We start from the raw sequence: 22,959 nt of genomic DNA on the forward strand, positions 1-22,959 counted from the left end.
GGTTAAAAAAAAATTATAAATTAACACACTTTTAATAATCTCTATAATTTATATCTACAATATAATTACAACAACAATGAATGCAATGTCTATTATTAAGGTCAAATTGGAAAATTACAATATAGTATATATAATTTGAGTTTAAAAAAAAGACTAAAAGAGGTATTGATAACAAATTAAACCTCTTCAGAAGTTATTGCACTACAAGTTATAGGAATGTGTTGAACAAATTATTTATTAATATCCCTCATAGAGAAATAAACAATTTTTAATCCAATTAACAAGTTTTGAAATATGGGTTTAAGACGAGTAAATATGGGATAGGACTAATGTAATTATTTTAAAACAAGCAATATATTATATTATATAAAATGTTTGTTGACCACTTTAAAAGTTTAAGAAAGTCACAACAAAAAATTTGCCTTTTACTAATAAGTCTTGGCTAGATTGTTCTTTGGTACAGATCTAAAAAACAAAAACAATATAAATATCAACTTTTGACTTTTACTGTGTTTTTTAGCTTCTAAACTGTCCCAAATCAAGACTAAACTAGTAATAAGAACATGCAAACATACCGTGTATAATTTTTTGTGTTTCGTGATATTATTTTCTCGCTGTACTCAATAAATAATCAAGCTTATCTTTTAGGATAAATTTATTGTCATACGCCTTGTACACCAACGCAGGTACATATAAAAATGGCTTATTTTAAATATTTCTTAAAACATTATAGTTTGAAAAAGTTACTTGAGCCATGTAACCGGTATGTCTGACATTGTATTGTGTGACTTTCTGTATCTATAAAATTAAAATACTGCGTTAAAATTGGGGCGACGTACGTTGGGAAAAGGGTGACAAATAATTACGCTTTGCCAGCCACCGGCGCTCCGCCCTTGGGTGCGTTTTTATCGACGCCGGCCTCCTGTTCGAGCTGACGGCCGAGGTATTCCCAGTTGTGCACCATCAGTTTCTGGACGGCCAAAAGGGCCTCGTAACGGACGTTGGGGTCGTCGTGGGCGAGGAGTTGCATCACTCGTTGTTTGCCGCCTAGTTGTTCAATCACGCTAAAAAATTATCGACTTTAAATTATTTATTGATTTTAAGATTAGACTTCATAGTTCAAGAGAAACTATTCTATGTAAAGGGTGGCCGTTTTATTAGGGGCCTATACCTTTTCTCAGAATCTATAGGGTATACAAAAAAAATTCTTACAGAAGTGTTTTCGTTTTAAGCGAATTTTTAAATTATTTAAGTTTCATCAATAAATAAAATAAATAAATAATATCTTTATTTAGCAAAAGCTACATTCAATAAAAACATAAATAAAAAATAAAGTAAAAGTATAAGTTGGCCATAACTGTATCAGGACACTCCGGTTTGTCCATGGATGGTCTCGGTAATCCAGAAACAGCATCCCGGTTCCAGAAATATCCTGTCAGAGGTAGACCATAAATTAAAACTAGACTTAACCTAAACATTATTTTAAACATTCTTTCCTTGCCCACTTATTAAAAGCACAGTTAATTGTTGTTTGCCTTATAATAATGAAAATAATGTCGACTCAGGTTGATCGAGTCGGTTCGGTTGCAATCAGCCGATGACACACATTAGGAACTTGGTTGACCTTGCTGACTAGATACATTGGTCCCCCCGTGTAACACTTAGAAATGCTTCGGTAGTTCCAAGAAGCTGTAACCAGTATCCCGGTTGGCCCAAAAATACCCAGTCAACAGATAAACCAACAATCAAGATGATGATTGGAGCGGAAACAATGCATACTATAGTAAAACTTAATAAACTACATAATTAAAATAACATAATAAAATAACAAACACAATTTTACTTATTCATAATAAATTTTCTCAAGAGCCCTCTGAATTGATTCAAAGTAATACAATTTTTGATGTTAGCAGGCAAGTTGTTAAATAGGATTAAACCTTTGTATAGAACTGAATTATGCATTTGGGTTGTGTTACATCTGTCGACTAGTATGAAGTCTATACGATTTCTCGTATTATAGTTATGTATATCTCCAAAAACTCTTAATTTATTACAAATATAATCGGGGAGCATCTGATGTTTTAATTTAAAAACAAACAAATAAACGTTATACAAAATTCTTTGATGTACAGACAACATATCTAGGACACCCAACATAGAGACAACAGGCGTGTAACGATTACAATTTAGAATCAATCTCATAGCCCTATTTTGAATTCTTTCTAGTTGGTCAATTCTATACCGTGGCAAGTTAAACAATAATGTTGAACAGAACTGTAAATGAGGAAGAGCAATGGCGTTGTAAAGTTTTAATTTGATGTACATAATAATAATAATAATAATGTTTCTTTATTTAGCATCATGCTACAAAAAATTACAAAGAAAGAAAATTTTAGAATATAACTAAAAATAAAAAGGAAAATTTAAATGGCATATAGTAAACTAACAAATAGGTATTATAGGTATAAGTATAAATTATACCAACAAATGACAACAGATAATTTAAAAAATATATATATATAAAACTTAAAACTATCATAAATTTGAAACAATAAAATTTAAGACCTTAACTAAGATAAAAAAAAAAATAAAAATATGTAAATATAAAAAATTTAAAACCTAATCTAGAGCCTAAAAAATTTAAAATTTAAAAATATAAAACCTTAAACTATATTAAAAGAGTAAAGATAAAATAATAAAACACAAAGCAATACAACCAAAATAAAACATTTATACCTTATACCTATACAATATAATATAATTTAATTTCTTGGGATGGAATATATATATCTTTTTAATGTTTTTCTAAATGTGACTAGGCTTTCACTGTTCTTTAAATGTATTGGCAATTCGTTAAAATATTTGAGGCCTTTATGGAGAATGGTATTTGTCATTCTGTCTGAAGTATGTCTCCCCATTAGTACAAAATCCCCTCGCTGTCTGGTAGCATAGTTATGCAAATCACTAAATATTGTGATTTTTTCGCAAATATATTCTGGTAGCAATTTATTTTTTAATTTAAAAACAAACATACATGTATTAAACAATATTTTTTGTTTTACTGCCAAAATATTTAGGACATTTAGCATATTATCCACCGGTGTATATCTATTACATTTTAGTATGACCCTCATGGCTCTGTTTTGTATGATTTGAAGTCTATTGATCCTGTAATCCGGAACACCAAACAGGAGTGCAGAACAAAAATCTAAATGCGGCACAATAATACTATTATAGATTAATAATTTTGTTTGTATAGATAGGTTTTTGCCAATTCTCGATAAAAAATTAATTTTTTTTGACATTTTGCGTGTTATGCTGTCTATATGCGAATAAAAATTCAAATGTGGATCCAAAATAACACCCAGATATTTAATTTCTCTTTGGTAGGAAATTGTTTCATTATTAATTTTGATATTTATTGTATTTAAATTAACTTCATTTAATCTAATTTTATTTCCAAATAAACAAAATTTTGTTTTAGCCGCATTAATGCTCAAGTTATTATCACACAACCATCTATATATATTATTTAAATCAAAATTTAGATCGTCTTGCATTTTATTTACATCTTTGCCCACAACATACAGCATAGTGTCATCCGCAAATAATACTGAATTACTTCTACTCATTACCTTAACAATATCATTTATATACATAAGGAACAAAATTGGGCCCAACACAGTGCCTTGAGGAACACCATGAACAATTTCTTTTGCAAGAGACAAATTATTTTTAAACTTGACCACTTGCTTTCTGTTATGTAAATACGACTTAAACCAATTTAGAACCGTACCTCTTATACCCATTTTTTCCATTTTAAGAAGTAAAATATTTCGATTTACTGTCTCAAAGGCTCTTCTAAAATCCAAGAAAATTGCTAAAACAAAATTTCCCTTATCTATTTCTCTATTAAAATTATCACAGATGTTAACTATCACAGATTCGCAAGAATGTTGAGGTCGAAACCCTGACTGATTTTTTGTTAAAATTTTATTATTATCGCAGTAAGTTTGTAGTTGGGTTTTTACAGTTAGCTCTAGAAGTTTTTCGTAAACTGGTACAGTATTTATAGGCCTAAATTCACTTGCCTGCTTTGTGTTTGAAACCTTAGGAACCGGTAAGATAGTAGAGACCTTCCAATTTTCTGGGAATTCACCATTTTGAAGCGATGTATTAATTATGTCTAACACACGGTTGCCTACAATATTAAATACATCTACAAGAACCTTTTTTGAGATTTCCCCTCCTTTAACATTTTTCATATTTTTTAATAGACACCTAGTTTCACTCATAGTGGTATTTTCAAATTTATCCCATATAGTATACGTTGATATATTATCAACTGTATTTTCTAAAACTGAAAATTTGGGTAAAATATCTACAATTTGATCTACGCTATTAATAAAGTATTTATTAAATTTATCTGCTATGTCCAACTCCTCAGTAAATGTCTGGCCCTCAAATACAACCTCATTTGGTAATACGGACAAATTTTTTCCAATTCTTGTGATAAATCCAACTTTTTTTGAAAATTTTCTCATTACATAATCTGCATGAGCATGGAAATTCAGATTTGCATCGAAAATTGTTCCCAAATATTTAATTTCTTTGGCATACAAAATACTTTCCCCATTAACAGATACAATACAATACAATAAAAAGTGCTGCACCGACTTTAACAATAATTAAATAGGACACCCCATATATTTTTATATTTTTAGGTTTCTTGGGAGAAATAAACGTAACTTTCATAAGAACTACCTACCCGAATTTTGTGTAGTTTACACAGAAATTAAGGTTTTGTATTTTTTTTTAGCAAATTTATGTCCTCGGCATACAGTGTTTTGTAATGCTGGTATGTATATGTCCTTTTATTCTTACTTAAAGAAGCCAAATATTAAGCGACCGCAAAAAAATATATTGAACTCCGCCACCCTCAGAGGCGTGCCGTTAAAATGAAACGGGTGGGTAATATAATAAAGTTATCTTCATAGTTTCAATTCAGTTTTTTTTTATAATAGTTTTACTAACAAAATTAACTTCAATTGCTTTCGATCTGACGGAATTTTTATCAATTCTAAATATGTTTTTGGTTTTGAACAGATTTATAACATACAACGCAGGTTTATAAAGTATTTGCACTATAGGGAAGATGGCGTTTATCCAGCCAGAGGCACTTGCCAAAATGTTATGCTTGGACGGTTCAATATGAAAACCTTACTCGATCGTCGTGTGACAACGGCTATAACTTTCTTATATAAGCTAGTAAACAACAAAATAGACTGCATTTCACTCCTAAATCAGATTTGGTACATTGTCCCAAGGATAAACTCCAGAAATTCTCGCACTTTTTATTGCAACAGAGCATTAAATAATATTTTCAAGAGAGCTCCGATTTTTTACATATGTAATTTGTTTAATACGCTTTGTAACTACAACATAGATCTATTTGTTGATACGCTATCTTCTGTGCTGAGGCTACTCAATCAATAACCTAGTATTACAACCTGTAAGTACCTGTCTAATGCTGTTTGTTATTTAGAAGTGTGGCATAAAGGTATGTTGAGTTCTTTTTTTTTATTTTTCTTTTCTTTTTGTTTGTTCTTTAAATTAGTTTTAACTGTTTTACTTTACTACTTTGTTTTTTTGCATTTAATTTTTATTCTGTTATTATTGTTTTGATTTGTATTTTTTTTCTGCACTTCCTGTAAGTGGGTGACCGTTGGAAATAAAGACTTATTTATATTGTTACCTGAGGATGCAAATATATTTTACGAAATGTCGCCTAATTTATACCAAAGTGGTATTTTATTTTGTGATCCCTAAACCCAACAAAACTTGGAAAGTTATGTTAAAAAATATTGTTACAGTTCGTATCCGCATACTTACTTTTTGCCGCGTGGATAATGCCTTACATATTCGCCAATATCGAAGCTGGCCACAGCAAGTACCAAGGGATCTTTGCTTGTTTCTAACAAGTGAATCAAAATGCGAAGAAGTTCGTAGTTCTTTTCGTTCAGGCGCTGGGCATTTTCACGCCAGAATTTACTCTTGTGTACCGGAGACCATTCTAAGCGGCCAGATTTAACCTAAAACAGTTTAAAAAATAAAAAATAAAATATTTATGAACGTCAACACTAGCATACTTCCGTAGCATATTCGTCGAACGAGCTAAGATCTTGAACCGAAGAGTGCAATTTTTCCGACAAAAACTCAATATCGGCAGTAATATCTTCATCGTCGAACTTGCGTTGTTCCAAAATCTGTAACTGCTTCAAAACCTAAAAGTTTTATTATTTTAAACAATGACTGTGGGATTTGCGGTTATTTTTTGTTACCTTGCTCTGTACCATCGATATACAATGTTCTTTAGCAACTTGGGCGTCTTCTGGTTTTTCAATAAGGTTTCTGAACACAGCAAGTATGATTCTGGTAACTTTTTCCTTAACGGAATCGCTTAAAATGTCAGCCAGAATTGGGATAACATTGAACTTGTTCATTTTCTCTGCCAGAAGAGGGTTGAAAGTCAACACCCAGATGCAGAAGATCAGTTGGTATTGAACCTAAAAGACGCGTGGGTTTGAAAATCGTTAAAGTGATAAGAATAAATAGATAGAATGCTGCTTTTAATTTTTAATCTTGTTTAAAGCCAACTATACAACTAAAGAGGCAAATATAAATTCGCAAAACCATAGTTCAAAGTTACAACACAAATTGCTCCCTTATATATCCTCATACCTGGAAGTTGACACGTCTGTCCAATACGGAAAGAAGTGTGGAAATGCCATCTACTGACACAAAAGCGAACCTGTATTCGTCAATGCGTAGCATCATTTGCAAGCATCTGGCAACGGATTGGATGTATTCATTATTCTATGAAAAAAAATATTGATAAAAAATCTATAAGGAAAACAAGAAAATTAAATAGTACGGTGTATACTTGGCTTGATATTACTGTTATTAATTAGAAAAACTGAGTAAGTGGTATACACTCTTATGTGTATATTTTTCTGCTAAAGTCTGCATGTTTCTTACTAAAGACTTTCAATTCTTAATTTCAAAGATTTGTTTTGAATACTTGATTTTTATAAGTAATCGCACATCTTTGCACTGAATACACTTCACACTAACTAATTTTAAGTAAAAAAAGAATGTGATAAATTGGAATAAACTTTGCTCGCCTAATAGACATAATATAAATAATAACATTGGCATAGAACTGTTTGGCATCCATTGAATTTTATATTATTATAGGTACTACAGGAGAACATTTTAAAAATATGGATTTCCCACATACTTATTATTGTTGGTTGGTGAGTTTATTGTTTAATTTTTAATGTTCACCCTTGTTACATGACTGATTTTAAATTTTTTCTTATTATTCTTTTAGATGGATGTTATAATTTATTATTGATTAGATTAAATAAAAATATTATTATGAATATTAATATGTAATGGCTGGTAATAAGAGGCGACACTTACAGGCAGGCGTTCTATACAAAAATTGAGCTTTTTTATAGAGAAAAACAGTGTTTAACGCTCAAAATTATACAGACCAGTTCACATTAACAATGAAGAAGCTATAGAAGTGTTAATGAGCTAAAGAAAAGAAAGAAAATTAAAGTCAAATATGCAAGAAAGAGAAAGAAAAAACTAGAGTTAAATAGTTCACACGGTGTATATACTTACACTAATTACAGGCGCATCCTTTAACAAGGCTTTATCGTCTTACATATTTTTAAACATGTTTCCTTTAAATTATAGTCAAAACACAAGAATATACTTGGTTGTTAAGAATATTTGATGGTCAGATTAGAATTTATTAAAACCTTGAGAATGCCATTCAAACTCATTTAGCTATAAACCAAAAATAACCTTCAACATCCACCGTCGAGCTGTAGCATCCACTCCGCATCACTACGCGATATTATTTTGGGGGTTATTGTTATTTCATCAAAAACAAACGACACAATACATTACACTAAACGTTACCAACATATAAACGGGAGGCCGGTACCTCTTGCGCAACCTTCGCTGCATCTGCAAGCGACATGCCGAATAAGATGGAGTTTGCGCCTGCGATGATGCTGTAGCAACCGCGTTTCTCCTTCTTTTTCGGTACCACATTTTTCGCGGTATGAAGTTTGTTTTTTATTTCCTGGCAGGAATACATTATTAACACTTTTCAGTTTATTCTGAAGTATGCGTTTGGGTAAAGAAATTTATTATGAGCAAGGTTTTGTTTTGATTGTTTTCTGGAAACGTAGGTGGTGCTAACCTCATTTTTTGGTCAACATTTTCTAAAATCTATAATGTTATAGTTACAGTACCTGTTTCGGAACAACGTAAATAGTAAATGTTTGTGTGCAGATAAGTTTTGATTTAGATACTGCAAAACACTCAATTACATTAGAATTAAATGCCGAATTATTGCAAACATTTGAAATTAGTAAGTCTAGGTACTTGAAATCCCACAAAATGAAACCAATAAATTAGCCCCAAAATTCGTCCACAGCTTACCTGTGATTTTAGTTGATCTTTCAACCAGGTGAGGTAGAAATGAAGATCAGCACGTTCCATGGGTGTCTGAGACCAGCAAGCAATTTTCGCAATTATTCTTGAGGTCATATTTGTAATAAAACCGTCTTGGCGATTTAGAAGGTTTAAAAAAGGTACCCACACTGATTCTTTTTTCTTGGCATAGTCATGAAAGATTTCAACTCTGCTGCGATCCTCCTTTAAAAGAATACAATTTTATAAACTGTGATTGTATAATGTCCTGAATGAAATTACCTGCAGCATGTCATCAATTAAAACCAAAATGTATTGAAGTGTTTGGTCCTTAGAAACATGACCTAAAAGGTTCAGTAGAGTCTGAGCAGCTTGGTTTCTGTCACTCCTCAGGAGAGCATCCTTTTTTTGACTGTCAGAGGTATCAAATGCCGCGATAAAATTGTAATCTTCTTGAGAAATCATTTGTGACCTGAAATAAATAAGGAAATAAAGCAGTTGCGGCTAAACAAGAAAGTAGTTAGATGATTTTCAGTGCGATCATGAAGAAACTTTTGGTTATAAGTTACTCACTGAACGTAAGATTGCCAATTGACTTTCTGGTTGCGAACATCTGTTGCTTTTTGTTGAAGAACACTAGTAGCAGCCAGCATATCTGAAAATAATATTAATTTTGTAGAAAAATACAATATACAGTAATAAAAGGAAAGAGCAAGTATTGTTTGATAACTCAAGGTAGGTTTCACACTGTTCATCTTTCACTGTTCAGCTGAAAATCTGAAGTCTTCTATTGAAAAAATATTGAGTCTTCTAAGGTCATGGAAGAATTTCCACTACGTAACAACCTATGAACCAGATGGTAAATTTTTTCACCAGAAAACTTTTGAGCGGAAAACCTTATTAGTTTTACATGGAAACATTGTTTTTTAAGCAACTGGAAATAAATGTAAACATTTATTAAATGAAAACATAAAATGGTTAAATAATAGGTTCATTAAACCAGATTTATAATTCTTTCTATATTCTTTGAAGATAGTGGGAGAGTCTGATTGTGAATCAGAGTAAAAGATGAAAAATCGACAGATTTTTAGGGCCGTGTCTTGAAAAACTGTAGTGAATGTGTAGTTAAAGATTGTGCATAAACTGGATGTACCTCGTTCTGATGGGCTCCTCTACACGTGGCAGTATTTTATCCTTGTAATTAATATTAGAATATTACTGTTTTGCAAACAATAACTTTATGAACTATCAAAATGTGAATCAAGCCAATCAAAGTGAAGTACACTTTTGACCTACAGTAATACATTCTGAAATTAGTTTTCGTTCATTTCTGGGTACGCAGGTTTAGCATACAGATCAGGCTCTATACCTGTAGCTCCTTGGTGAGAACAATAAAACTAAACATAAACAAACATCAGCTGATGCTGACAACCTGAGGGCATCCGCCGATATAGCCAACTCATCAATCCTTATCACGCCGATAATAATAACAATAATAATAATACTTCTTTATTTGTTCATATACATACAACAGCTTAGCATCGTCAAAAAGTATAGACTGTCAAACGCCAATAATACAGTGCATAAAGGGAGACATTATTGTATCGGAGTTTTACCTATATAACATAGCAAACAAAAAACTTACATTTTGTTCACAATCAAAAGGCATCTAAAATTTTAGACAGGAAGAGAAAAAAAACATAAAACAAAGTACAATTTTGGTTCGCATCAGAAATGCTCACTAAGTATATATGAAACATTTGTTATACAGGTATGAAAGTATAATATTCGATAAATTTTGATAGACTAGGTTAAAGACTATTGTAGAATTCGTCCAATCAGTATGGACAGATCTCCAAAATCAGGTTTACATTAAAAAGTTTTGTCATTAGTCATATAGCCCTTATGGGTCAGACTAAGCCGGTGTTGTGGAAGTAAGAGATTTCCCCAACTATCTGTTGGTTTTTTGTTTTCTAGCATTCTGAGTGCCGATTTTTGCAACTTAAAAGCTCTCTGCCAGTCAGCCGAGTTACCCCAAAATAACAGTCCATATGACAACTTTGAAAAAGTCCCATATACGCCGTTCTACATACTACTGGAGGCGCCAATTCAACAATTCTGCGCAACAGAAAAAGAACCGACGAGAGTTTTATTGCCAGATCGATTATATGGCTCTTCCATGATAATTTATTATCTAGATAAACACCCAGAAATTTGATCGCGTCTATTCTCTGATGTCTTTCCCTTAAAGAGAAATTAACCACTTCTGTTTTATTTAGATTCAAACATAGATTATTGTCAGCAAACCATGCTTTTAACTTGTGAAGTGTTGCACTAGTTCCATTCTGTAGGGAAATCAGATCTGAATGCCGACTGAGAAGAGTTGTGTCATCCGCATATTGTACAGACATCACCTCTGAGAAATGGGCGGGTAATTCATTTACATAAAGTAAAAACAGAAGAGGACCGAAGATTGATCCCTGAGGCACCCCTGCTGTTATTGGACATATGGAGGATGTTCTTCCTCCACAAGTCACCATCTGCTGACGCTCACAAGGGTAGGACTGGATAAGTTCCAGGCAAATACCCCGGATACCATAAAAATCCAACTTGCTCAACAAAATATTATGCGAGACACAGTCGAACGCTTTTGAGAGGTCGCAGAAAATTGCACCCACTGTCTTGCCTCCCTCAAATGCATCAAACAAGTAGTCTACCATTAGCCTGAGTGCATCAGCAGTGGATCTTCCTTTTCGAACGCCAAACTGCGCTGGTGAAAGTAAATAATGTTTATCAAAAAAGGATATGAGACGTTGATTTAGACAGAGCTCAATGGACTTGGATCGTATCGGTATTGGTAATTTCCTGGATCATCCATATTACCCTTTTTAAATATAGGAACAACTTTACTTATTTTAAGCTTTTATGGAAATGTACCAGATGAAAAACATTTGTTTATTACTAGAGTTAGTGGTAGGGCCAAACCATTTGCAAGTTGTTTCAATATTTTATTGCTCAAACCAAAGATGTCTTGAGCAGAACTATCACTTAAACTTTTTAAAATATCAATGACCTCTATTTGGGTAACAGGTGAGAGAAATACTGTTGAATTGTTATGTACAGATTTTGCTGTAAATTGTACAGGGTCATTAGATTTTTGCAGTGTATTTGTAATTGAGTCAGCTATATTCACAAAGAATTTGTTACACTCATTGGGAGTTACATTACATTTCGAATTACTAGAATTAATATTTTTTGTTTCTTTAATGATGTTCCAGATGGTTTTGGATTTGTTATGACTATTTCCTATTTTGTTTGTATAATACGAGTGTCTCGCTTGTTTTATTTTAGTTTTATATTCCTTTATACGAATTTTTAGCCATTCTGAGAGATCTAGAGTACTGTTATGTTTATTTAAGGTAGAAAAGAAGTTTAAGTTATCTCTCGATCTCTTCAGTGCATTATTAAACCATTTTTTTTCTTCATTTTTGGTGAGAATTGTTTTAGTTTTTTTGGGAATATGAAAGTCTATAATAGACATTAGAACATTGAGAAATATTTCAAAATAATTGTCAACGTTACAATTATCAAGTACCAACAACCAGTCAACGTTTAGTAATGAAGTAACACAGCGAGAAAATCTCTCTCCATAATACGGTCTGAACTCTAAGACCGTTGCGTGGGTGTTTTCAGTACTTTCATTTAGTGATTCATATGTATTAGTAATAGCAATATGATCTGACATATAGTGTCCCATAGAGTACATTTACAATTAATTGCACAATTTGTTATGCAATTATCAAAGCCACTACATTTTGTGGTTTTTGAGATTGTAGTTGCGCTATTTACCAGGAATTTAAAGTAATATGTGCTGACAAGTTGGGTGAACTCGGCTGAAATGAGGTTATCCGCTAGTAGATCTATATGGACTAGATGGGTGGGACCCAGCATAAAATTATGCAAGTCACCTTCCACTGGCGACGAACGCAATTCTGTTGCTGCTGCTACAAGATAGTGATATGATGGTAAGCTTTCAGTCGCTGTGACTCGGCAACATCGACAACAACAAAATCCGCCAGTCATCGTCACCCATTCGTCGGACCCCGAAAATAAAGAAGCCGAAAATAAAAAAAGAATACATCATTGAAAAAAAAACAACAACAAAAATAATGGTTTTGTCAAGAAGACTGGAGGTAGTCTCTAGCTGGGGTGCGTTCGGAAACGAAATGGCGATGGTTACCTTAAGCCGGGTGAGGTTTAAAATATTTTACATTAACATAAAAGCGATTAGCCCGTGAGTGGTATCACGATTATAAATTTTTGACAATTTATGTAAAGATAAGAAATATACTATGGTATATCTTGGTATAAATAAATACACTGAAAAAAAGGAAGGTTTTGGGGCAATGTAGTCAACTCTCTTGGCAAAAACTTCCTTGTTGCGAGAGATTTTTTCTTTCCAGAAAATATTATATATGCGTTTGCTTTAAGAGAAATGGCGCATTTGATATTTTTTTAAATTTCTCTTGAGCCTATTGTTGTTGGGCCAAGTAACATTTCTCTTCTTAAATATCGCCGAAAAAATAAGAAATCTGGGAATCGACAGAAGAGAGAATTAATTGTGCGGAAAACCTTACGCCATTGTACCAAAGTCTCTTGGTTAAAAATACTGCAGCGCTTTGCCAAGCGCATTGCTTAACGAATCATATCTATTTCTGAAGGTCCTTAGTAGCATCCAGCCTTCATTTTGAATAATATTTGTAATTTTTATGCTAAAGAGTAGCCAATCTCACTCTTATTAAATAAGTCGAAATATGAAAAAAAATTAAGTACTTTCAATTTAAAAGTTAGAAGGGGAGACCATTTATTAATTACATTATTTATTTATTTTCCATGTAAAACAAAAAATTAATGAAATCGAGATCGTACAACAGCTAAGCAAGGAAGATTTAAGTATTTTGGTCCCAAAGGTTGGGGACCGCATAAGGTTGGAAACGGGAATAAAAATAAGCTTAGATAACTTACAGGAAAATGTAAGTATAGAAAGTCTTTATTAAAAATAAGGGAAGAATGGTGGAGTTGAAATTTATAGGTTCTGCCCTTTGGTTACCAAATGAAGTTCAACATTGTCAAAAGCTTTATTTTTCCAAGCACCAATTTTTATGAAGAATCACTTTTTGTTGAAAAATTAAAAATATCTTATTTTTTAATTCTACCCTTAAGATTTTCATATTTTTTTATTTATTTTTTATTTACATGCATAACTAACAAATATTTTTGACTATATTGTAATTTTAATTCGTGTTTTTTTTTAAAATTTTTTAATTGTCTATTGTGTTTGTAATTGTTTATTTATTTATCTAAATTCATATTCAGATTTATATCTAAATAAGTATATAGTATATAAGTATTTGTTTACTTTCTGTTACTATTATTTATGTTTTTTTTTGTTTTTAATAGAAAATATTCTTTTTTAAATTATAATATATGGCTAATTATTTTTTTTTAAATAAGATCTTGAGTTAAGATGCCAAGTTTTTCATATGAGTTCTTTAATTTCTTGTGACAAAAGAGAAATATTTAGTGGAAAAACTATGCAATCTTATACCAAGTGAGAAAATGTTGCGTTAAAAACAAAAATCATAGAACAAATATTTTGGGTTTTTGATTTAAAAGAAGAAAGCATTAAATCAAATCATTTTTTCTTTGGTACCAAGAGAATTCTATTAGTGTAAAAAGCTCTTTAGCTAGATTTTTTTAAAAAATCTCTTGTGTCAAATCTTCTGTAACATAAACCAAATGTTTTTGGACTTGCGTCAATGTATTATATCTCTTACATTGGAGCAATACTCTTGTACCAAATCTTTTAATCTCTTGGTCGAAGAGAGAAATTTCTATCACAAATAGCTGTGCTTTTGATTCAAAATGTTAATTACTTCGGACAACATCGAGCTCTCTCTTGCACCAAAGCAAACCAAATCTTGTAATTATCTGCATATTTGAGACAAAAGCAAAAAACATCAAGTCAAGGAACTCTTTTTCTCTAATGCTAAAGGATTTTCCTTTTTATAACAAGAGTTTTCGCATTTGGACCTATTCAAAAGCGCGAAGCATTTGGTTGAAATTCATACGCATTTATGGCAAAGGATCCGTTTTTTCAGTGTAGGAGTAATAAATTGTCATCCATATAAATACAATATAATTTTTTTTTTTTTTAATGTTAAAAAATGGCTTATCAAAGGTTTTATTGTAATATACTAGATTTAAGGTATAAGCTTTCTAGACATATCAAAAGGATCATTGAATTGTTGTCTTTAGAAAACGCTAGTGAAGTAGGGGCTATTCATCTTTGGGATCTTTATTTGTTGGGTATTATTGTATGCAATCCCTCAAATGGAAATTTTAATGTATTTTTATATTTAAAAAGCAGAATTTCTTAGATTAACCTTAGATACTACATTACAATGGCGACCTCATATAAGAAAAGTTGTATGAAAGTGTCCAAGGCTATACAGGGTGTTCGAAAAATAGACGGAGATATTTCAATGGGCGATTCCTTGTAAAAAAATATGAGAAAAAGTTTCTATAAACGTGGGTCCGGAAATGCACAGTTTTCAAGATACAGGGTCATAAATTTTTTTTAAATATAATTTTTTTATTAATATTAAAAAAAATATTTACTTGATTCTTTAGAAATTTGGCAGTATTACTTGTTGTCTTAAGAGGCTAATTTAGCCCTAATTAGATTAAAATTATAAGGTCTAGTGGCGTCCCGGGGTAAATCTTAGCAAATATTATTGGCAAAAAAATGTACACCACTGCCTTTTTTTCAACTTTAGTATTTGTTGTTTGAATAAACATTTAAAAATACAACTTTTTCGCCTCTTGCATTTTTTTCGTATCTCACTGCATTTCCGAGGAAAAAAATAAATACCGTTTTATTGCATGCCACTGGATAAAATTGGTTTATTAATTTTTGGTAAAAAAATCACAGGTGCCTTGGAAAATAAAAAATTATTTCTGCATGGCCTCGTTCAGGCACACTTATCTATAGGATCTTGGCATTGAGTAACTCATCTGGGGCTCATCAATTTTTTGCACTGCAGAGAAGAGCTGGAGACTTTTGTACTTGAATTTTGTAAAACTTCTATGTCTATATGGTATATATAGAAATATATAAATTATATAAAGTATATCTATAAATTCTTGAAAAGTGAAGAAAAAAGGAAGCCAATATTTATTTAACACATGACAAAGTGCGTATGTATAATACTGGAAAAAAAAACAAAATTCGTTTCACTATCTTGGCCCTTTGTTGTATGTTATTTATACTGGAGATATGTTTTCTATTATATCAACACACATGCAAGCATGATACACAATTATTATTTCAGTTTAATCCAGACTGTCCTGATAATGCTGTTGAGATTTTAGATTCAGATTTATCTATTATTTTGCAATACTCAACAGAACATAATCTGACAATTAATCCTGCAAAAACTAAAATGTTTCTGTTTTGTTCTGAAAAGAAACGGGGCATACTCATGAATCAACTTAATATTTAGATTAAAAATACTCGGTTGACTTTTGCTAACTGCGGTAAAAATTTCGGTTTGTGTACAGATGAACAGCTTAATTTTGTAAGTTATGTGAGAATGAAGCTTTTATATGCTAGCAGACACCTTTTAAATTTTAAAACCAGAAAAAAATTGTGTGAGTCACTTATTATATCTATTTATTCATAGTGTTTCATAGTATATTATCCATTCTTACATGTTGTAAATAAAAAATGGATACAATACATGCAGAATACATGCTGTAGATTTGTTTAAAAATTAAAAAAATTTGATCATGTCTCTAAAAATATAAGAGTTGGGTTGGCTTAAGTGTGATAACTGGTATAATTTTTAACTTGACTCTATTTTCTACAAAACTAAATATATGTCAACAACGAGTATTTGTTTAAAAAACTTTATAGGGAGGCTATGCATAATTGCTCTTTATGAGATAAATTATTTAACAATGCCACAACATAGACCTTCTTTTTTTAAAAAGAGCTTCAGTTATAATTTTGTTAACTTCTATAATTTACCTCTTCAATTTAAGGTATGGAATACTGGTTATTTAAGGTCTAAGTACAAAAGGTATTTAGGACTTTTTTAGTGACAGATATATTGTATGTATATATGTACTGCATTATTATATTGTTATGTTTGGTTCTATACTAAACTCTGTATCTAAAGTGTTTGAAATGGTATTGTTTGATGTTTGATAGATTATATGATAAAGTAAAATATAGTATATCGGAAAATCAACATGTTTTTTTACCAAAAAAGTCGACATTGACTAACCTAATAACAGTCACAGTAAAATCTCTCATATTTTAATAAAATTAATAATTTCTTATTTAACCGTAGTTTTTAATTTTTAGTTTAAATTGAAAAAAATGTTGTTCTATGTCTCCAACTCTTGATAAAAATGTGTTTGAATATGAGTATAGCATTAATGGTACACCAGTACAAGACCGTAAACATCAGAAAGACTTGGGTATTATTGTGGACTGTAATTTGACTTTTACAGACAATATTGTTTAGTTTGTAAATAAAGCACATAAAACAATGGGATTTATCGTCAGGTCTACCAAGGGTTTTAGTGTTGAGTGTTGTCTAAAACCATTTGACAGTCTGATGTTGCCAGTATTGGAGTATGGTAGCATTATATGGTCACCACAATATGAGGTGTGGACTAAAACTATAGAGCATGTACAACATAAATTTCTGAATTACATGATTTCAAAAAGTATGGATATTATCCAAGTCAGGGCTATAACCATTTATTGTTATTGCAGGAATTTAATAGGCTCTCCCTGGAAAATAGACACCAAAAAATTTGCCTTGTGTATATGCATAAAATCTTAACAAATAAAATTAACTCTCCAAAAATACTTTCAATGCTTCCATTTTTTTGTCAATGCTAGGAACACTAGACAAAAAAAGACTTTCAATTTGGATTTTCCAAGGACAAATATTTTTAAAAGTTCGCCAATACATATAATGTGCAATTCTTTTAATATTCATGCTAGTGACTTGGACATAGATGTGATAAGCTCAAAAAGTTTTACTAGAATTATAAATGATAGGCTGTATACTTCTCAGACGCAGGCTTTAAATAGTTTATAACGTTAGTTCCTGTGTTAGTAGGTATTTAGATAATTTCCTAAGAGCTATGTAGGATTTTGTATTGTTTACTTAGTGCCTATGATTTTGAATTTATTAATTATAGGTAATTTCGGTATCTGTAATTGGCTATTTGGCTGTTGATGCTGTAATAATAAATAAAATAAATAAAGATGCTCTTAAACTCACTCCAAGTTCTGCCTAGGATATAAAGGGAGACATATAGGAATAAGAAAAGTTGTATCGAGAACTTCTTTGAGACTATTTGTGGATTAATGTAGTCAAAGTCAAAGTCAAAATATACTTTATTATTTATATGTAAACTTAGCATTACATACTTGTGATAGTAAAAATTAAATCTGCTCTTGAGCACTTTTAATATACAGTTTCAACAGAATACTGGTTGTTTTATTTTCTAATGATTATATTATAACTTCAACTATTATATTAAATGTTAATATTAGCTTAAGTTGGTCCATATCATACATAGGACATCTTTTAGGCCCAGGACCCTGAATGTTATGACCATCATGTGATCTTCTCAGATCCGCCTTTAATCTTTAAATACAGAAAATCAAACTATACACAAAGACTAAACCAAAATGCAGTACTTCCCAGCAAGTGACAATAAAGGGAGATAAATGAGGAGCTTTGTTAAAGAGCTAAAAGGAATTTGGGGAACATCTCAAAATGTACTAAACAACAGATCACTTACCAATTTTATCGTCGTCAAGAGATGTCATCATCTCTTTGATTTTTGGGTCAGCTCCTGCAAGACTACCTGCCATTTTCCCTTCTTCCACTAAAAACTAGACGTTAATGATTACTTTAATAATTTTCTCAAGATTTTCTATTTTCGCAAAACCCTGTTCCCTGATCATATGATCAGCATGTGACGTTAATTGACAACGTACTGTCAAACGCCCAAAAAAACTGCGCAAAACACGTTATACTGACCTTAGACGTTGGTTACATGTGTGTTTACTAGCGTCCGACGGTAACCAGCGACCAAATCGAGACCGCAGCATATTATGTCGGTTGCCACCAACCTATTGATAGTCCGCGCTCACTGTTATTTAAACAAATATTGCCCGTATCTCCTGAAATTCTCGAGGGATTTTAATAATTACTTGTCCAAATGTTAACAATGAATACCCAAATCGATTTATGACAGTCCCAAACCTCTACAAACCAAGGTTTTGTTGTGAAAATTAATTAAAAAGTTAAATGTTAAAGAATTGAAACTCCCAAAATTCTGGATTCCCACTGGCAAGTGGGAATTAAAAACATATTCTCTACCTACTCTGCGCAAAATGAAGTGTTAGAAGCAAAATATATCTTCAGTGAGATATTTTGAGTTAATATTTTTTTATCTATAATTAAATATTCTACAACATTCGATATAGTATACTGTTAGCGACCCAATATAATTTAAATCTCCCGCGAAACCGTCGCATCTCGTAGTTTCCGCTCCCGACGAGATAATCAGAGCCATCTAGGATTAAAGCCGAATATAATTGGGAGAAAACAGCATCTAGTTAAACGCTAAATAGTTACGGATGACTGTACTTTTTCCAGTAAAGAGAATAAGAGAAGTCTTGTTCTCGTTCTGTTTAATTGATAGCTCTGCTACGAGGCAATTTGCCAGCACGATTTGGAGATTCAGAAAAACCGTCAGGTATGTACTCTGTTCTCCGAATCGACACTTTCACTATATTAAATGATCAATCAGAATCGAAACTTTTCAATGCACGATGTCGCCTCCCCCCCGATGCGTCAGGCATTATCCAGCCTGGTTACCGGCGTGAATAAGATCGGCTACCACCGGCAAGGGGTTGGGAACGGTCTGGGAAAGGGATTTAAAGGATAGGAAGGACGAACAACCACGTGTTGATGGGATGAAGGATAACGCGGAAGTGGGATAGAAACTTTCACAAAGTTTAATTCTGAAATGCACGTTTTACTAACGGCAAGTGGTAGGAAAGGGTCAAGGAAGAGAATCCGTAGGATAGGAAAGGACAAGATCCGTGGTTGATCTCGTCCTTCAATACGTGGTTTATTGACTGGGTGAAGGATGACGAGAAGTGGATAAGAGAAATCTGAAATAGCATTAATTTATAGGTTCAATAAAGCCGGCCCCAGACGATGTGTGTATTCGGCGAATGTACCTTCGTACTGCGGCTTCGGCTACCCTCCCACACGCTGCGGCATTCGGGATATATTCCACATCGCATCTTTGTTGGCAAACGTTCGCCACAGGGCCTCAGTTATAGAACAGTAGCGGAGAGGAGTACTGTTCAGAGGAGTTTTTTAAATAAAAACTCACCAAAAATATTATACAAAAACACCCGCTGCTAAGCTTGTCGCGACTCTGGCTGAAGACAAAATAGGCAAATAAGTGTGCGTAGCTAAGCACACCGTCTGGGAGCTAACGCGAATGAGCGCGACCTCCTTTGATGCGTGCCCTAAAACCGACAGCAGTTCGGATAGCGGCCGAATGCCGAATGATACACGCACTTGACCTCCCATACGCTCCGCGAAATACTGCGAATGCCGAACGTTCGCCACATACACACATCGTCTGGGGCCGGCTTAACGACATCTCCTATTGAATAGCAATACCACGAAGAACGTTTTAGCTGGAAAGGAAAGGCAGTGATAGCAAGTATGAGGCTAGGACGCAAATAGAGTCGAGAATCGAGTATATTCTACGTATTTCGGGAGCGGGAATATTTGAATATATAAGCGGGATCGTGAGGCAGAGCAAGGGAATTCAGTTCAACGAGACAACGAATACAATTCAATTCAGTTCGGAGTTTAATACGAGCAAATATTTCATGCGCCATAGTGTCTTATAGTTTAGTGGCGGCGACACGAGATTTAATTTACGTTTACTGGGCAACAATTTGGAACTGGAAATATTACTCTGTCAAATAGATATCAGGAAATTCTTTAAAAGGGGTGAGTCAAAACAAAACTTTGAAATGAATTTTGAATAACACAATTTTACTTTTACTGATAGGAAGCCCGAAGTATATAATATCATCATATTTGAATGTAATGTTATTATAGGTATCTTGATCTTTATTTTCTGTATTTTCGTCCTATGCCTAAACACCGTAAAAGTAATTTTGTGTATCAATTTTTTAGAGACAACACGCGAAAAAAGAAAAAAAGGTCGGGAAAGTAGCAGTGGAAGCGATGAAAATGACAACCGTGATAAAACTACTCATATAATGCCAAGATCATTGCATGCTAACATTGGACAAGCATCACATTCTCCAGCAGAACCTGTAAATATATCTGTTGCCGACTATTCTTCTGCATCGACGTCCCAACAAACTTCAACGTCGATCCTGAAATAAATAGAAAGATGATTACTACCATTGAAGTTTTGGAAAAGAACAATGAATCTTATGTAATAGAGGTCTCACAGTTACGTCAGCGTTTCTCGAACCTCAATAATATCTGTCAAGTCTCTAAACTGGACGCCCCGAAACCATCAGGCAAAGACACAATTACTGGCAAGGCTTCCAGCAGGAACTTGGTGGGATCTCTGGTGGGAAAGAAGATACTTGTTATGGGTTCGTATGTTCAGGGCTATCTTCCACTTTTAAACCAAGGGTAAATACGATATAAACAGCCAAAATATCGAAAAAATCACTATTGAAGACATGCTAGACAGCAGTTTACCCTATTGCCGTCGGTTTACCAAAGACGACTATGTATTTTTGTTTACTTGTTCACAAGCTTCTATAAGCTGCAAAAAGCTAGATGAATGCGGCATTAAAGAAAAAATAAGACTATTTGAGCATACAAATCTTGCATTGATTGGCCCAATGCCATTACCTAATCGTCTTACATTTAATAACATTATTGCATCCCATAACCTAACCATCCACAAATGCATTCAAGGTGCACCTACAGCCATCTTTATACCTCTGCTCTCACCTTCTCCTAAACAGCTGGTGGCTGAATACCTAGTAAACTGTCTTGCTCTTAATGACGGTAGAATCCACTCACTGGAGGTCCCTCTTAATCCCAACATCCAGCTATCATTAAGCAGAAATCCGTCAGGAGTGGAATCAATGCAGGTTCCCAACACAGATGAAAATTTTTTATTGGCCCTTCAAATTCCAAAGGAGTCAAGGTAGCCCCAAATTCGAAGTTCTCGTTAATGTTACTAAATGTACAATCTCTCCGTAATAAAACAGGTGAACTTTCTCTACTTTTGAATGAACTAAAGGAACCTAATATTATCCTCCTCACAGAACATTGGCTTAAAGTGAACGAAATGATGTACATTAGTAACTATGTAGTGATTTCTAGCTTTTGTAGAACTGAATTATCTTATGGCGGATGTATGATCTTAGGTGGTAAAAGTTTTTTAACGGAAAGCACTTTTCAAAAGATTGATAAATTTAACCATCTTCTAAAGGAATCTGTTTTTGAATTTGCTGCATCTTTTTGTAAGGATTTAAACCTATACATTATTTGTATTTATCGGAACCATTATCTGATAGCTCTGAATTCTGCTTATGCTTGGAAAGTCTCCTGCTTATGATCCCATGTTCATCCTCCATACTGTTGGCGGGTGATTTCAATGTGAATTATAATGAGAAATCTATTGCAACACTGACCCTTCGTAATTTACTCAGTTCATTTAACCTTCAAATGCATGTTAGGTCTCCCACTCGCATCACACGGTTCTCGTCCAGCACCATTGACTATGTTTGCACTAATTATCCCGAACATATGGTGGATTGCACTGTTGTGAATTCTGGCATGTCGGACCACGAGGCTGTGAAATCAGTGAAGGGAAATGCCCCAAAACTGCTGAGTGCTCCTACGGTCGAATTTTCAGCAGGCGGTACTACGACAGATTCCATGACTCGTGTGTAGCTGCTGGATGGGAAAGCGTGTTGAATTCGACGGATCCATTGTCGTGTTTCCACCGGAAATTGATAAACCTCTTTGATATCTCTTTTCCCATGGTGAAAATTAGACCAAAAAAGAACAAGAAGTCATGGTTAACTAGAGGACTTAAAACTTCATGTAGAAATTTGAGGTCCCTTCACACATTAAGAAAGTTCACGAATTGCCCGGCTTTTCATCAATATTTTAACTCTTATAGGTCTTTGTATCGGCGACTAATAAAAATCGCCAAAAGATCCTTCTACTCAAATTGCCTAAATAAGGCCACAAACAAGTCTAAAGAATGCTGGAAAATTGTTAATGATATCCGTCAATCATACAGCAATTATTCCAT

General features: G+C 33.0%; 1 protein-coding gene across 4 annotated transcripts; it reads right to left on the bottom strand.

The window, feature by feature from the left end:
- Positions 1-26: 26 nt before the first annotated feature.
- LOC126735648 (V-type proton ATPase subunit H) lies at positions 27-18,595 on the bottom strand. 4 transcript variants are annotated; one of them, XM_050439719.1, is made up of 11 exons: positions 18,406-18,594; positions 9,088-9,169; positions 8,797-8,986; positions 8,524-8,739; positions 8,021-8,161; positions 6,742-6,876; positions 6,342-6,566; positions 6,150-6,284; positions 5,893-6,092; positions 840-1,064; positions 27-465 (listed from the first exon to the last, which is right to left on the bottom strand). In XM_050439719.1, exons 1-10 carry the CDS (start codon positions 18,476-18,478, stop codon positions 863-865), a joined length of 1,599 nt encoding a protein of 532 aa, XP_050295676.1. In that variant the 5' UTR covers positions 18,479-18,594; the 3' UTR covers positions 27-465; positions 840-862. The 4 variants fall into 4 exon arrangements, with proteins under 4 accessions (XP_050295676.1, XP_050295667.1, XP_050295683.1 ...); XM_050439710.1 differs by lacking the exon at positions 27-465 and adding an exon at positions 638-798 and having other exon boundaries at positions 867-1,064; positions 18,406-18,595; XM_050439726.1 differs by lacking the exons at positions 27-465; positions 8,021-8,161 and adding an exon at positions 638-798 and having other exon boundaries at positions 867-1,064; positions 18,406-18,591.
- Between the last annotated feature and the right edge of the window lie 4,364 nt (positions 18,596-22,959).

The sequence above is a fragment of the Anthonomus grandis genome, chromosome 1 (assembly GCF_022605725.1).
Source record: "Anthonomus grandis grandis chromosome 1, icAntGran1.3, whole genome shotgun sequence".
NCBI classification, from domain to species: domain Eukaryota; kingdom Metazoa; phylum Arthropoda; class Insecta; order Coleoptera; family Curculionidae; genus Anthonomus; species Anthonomus grandis.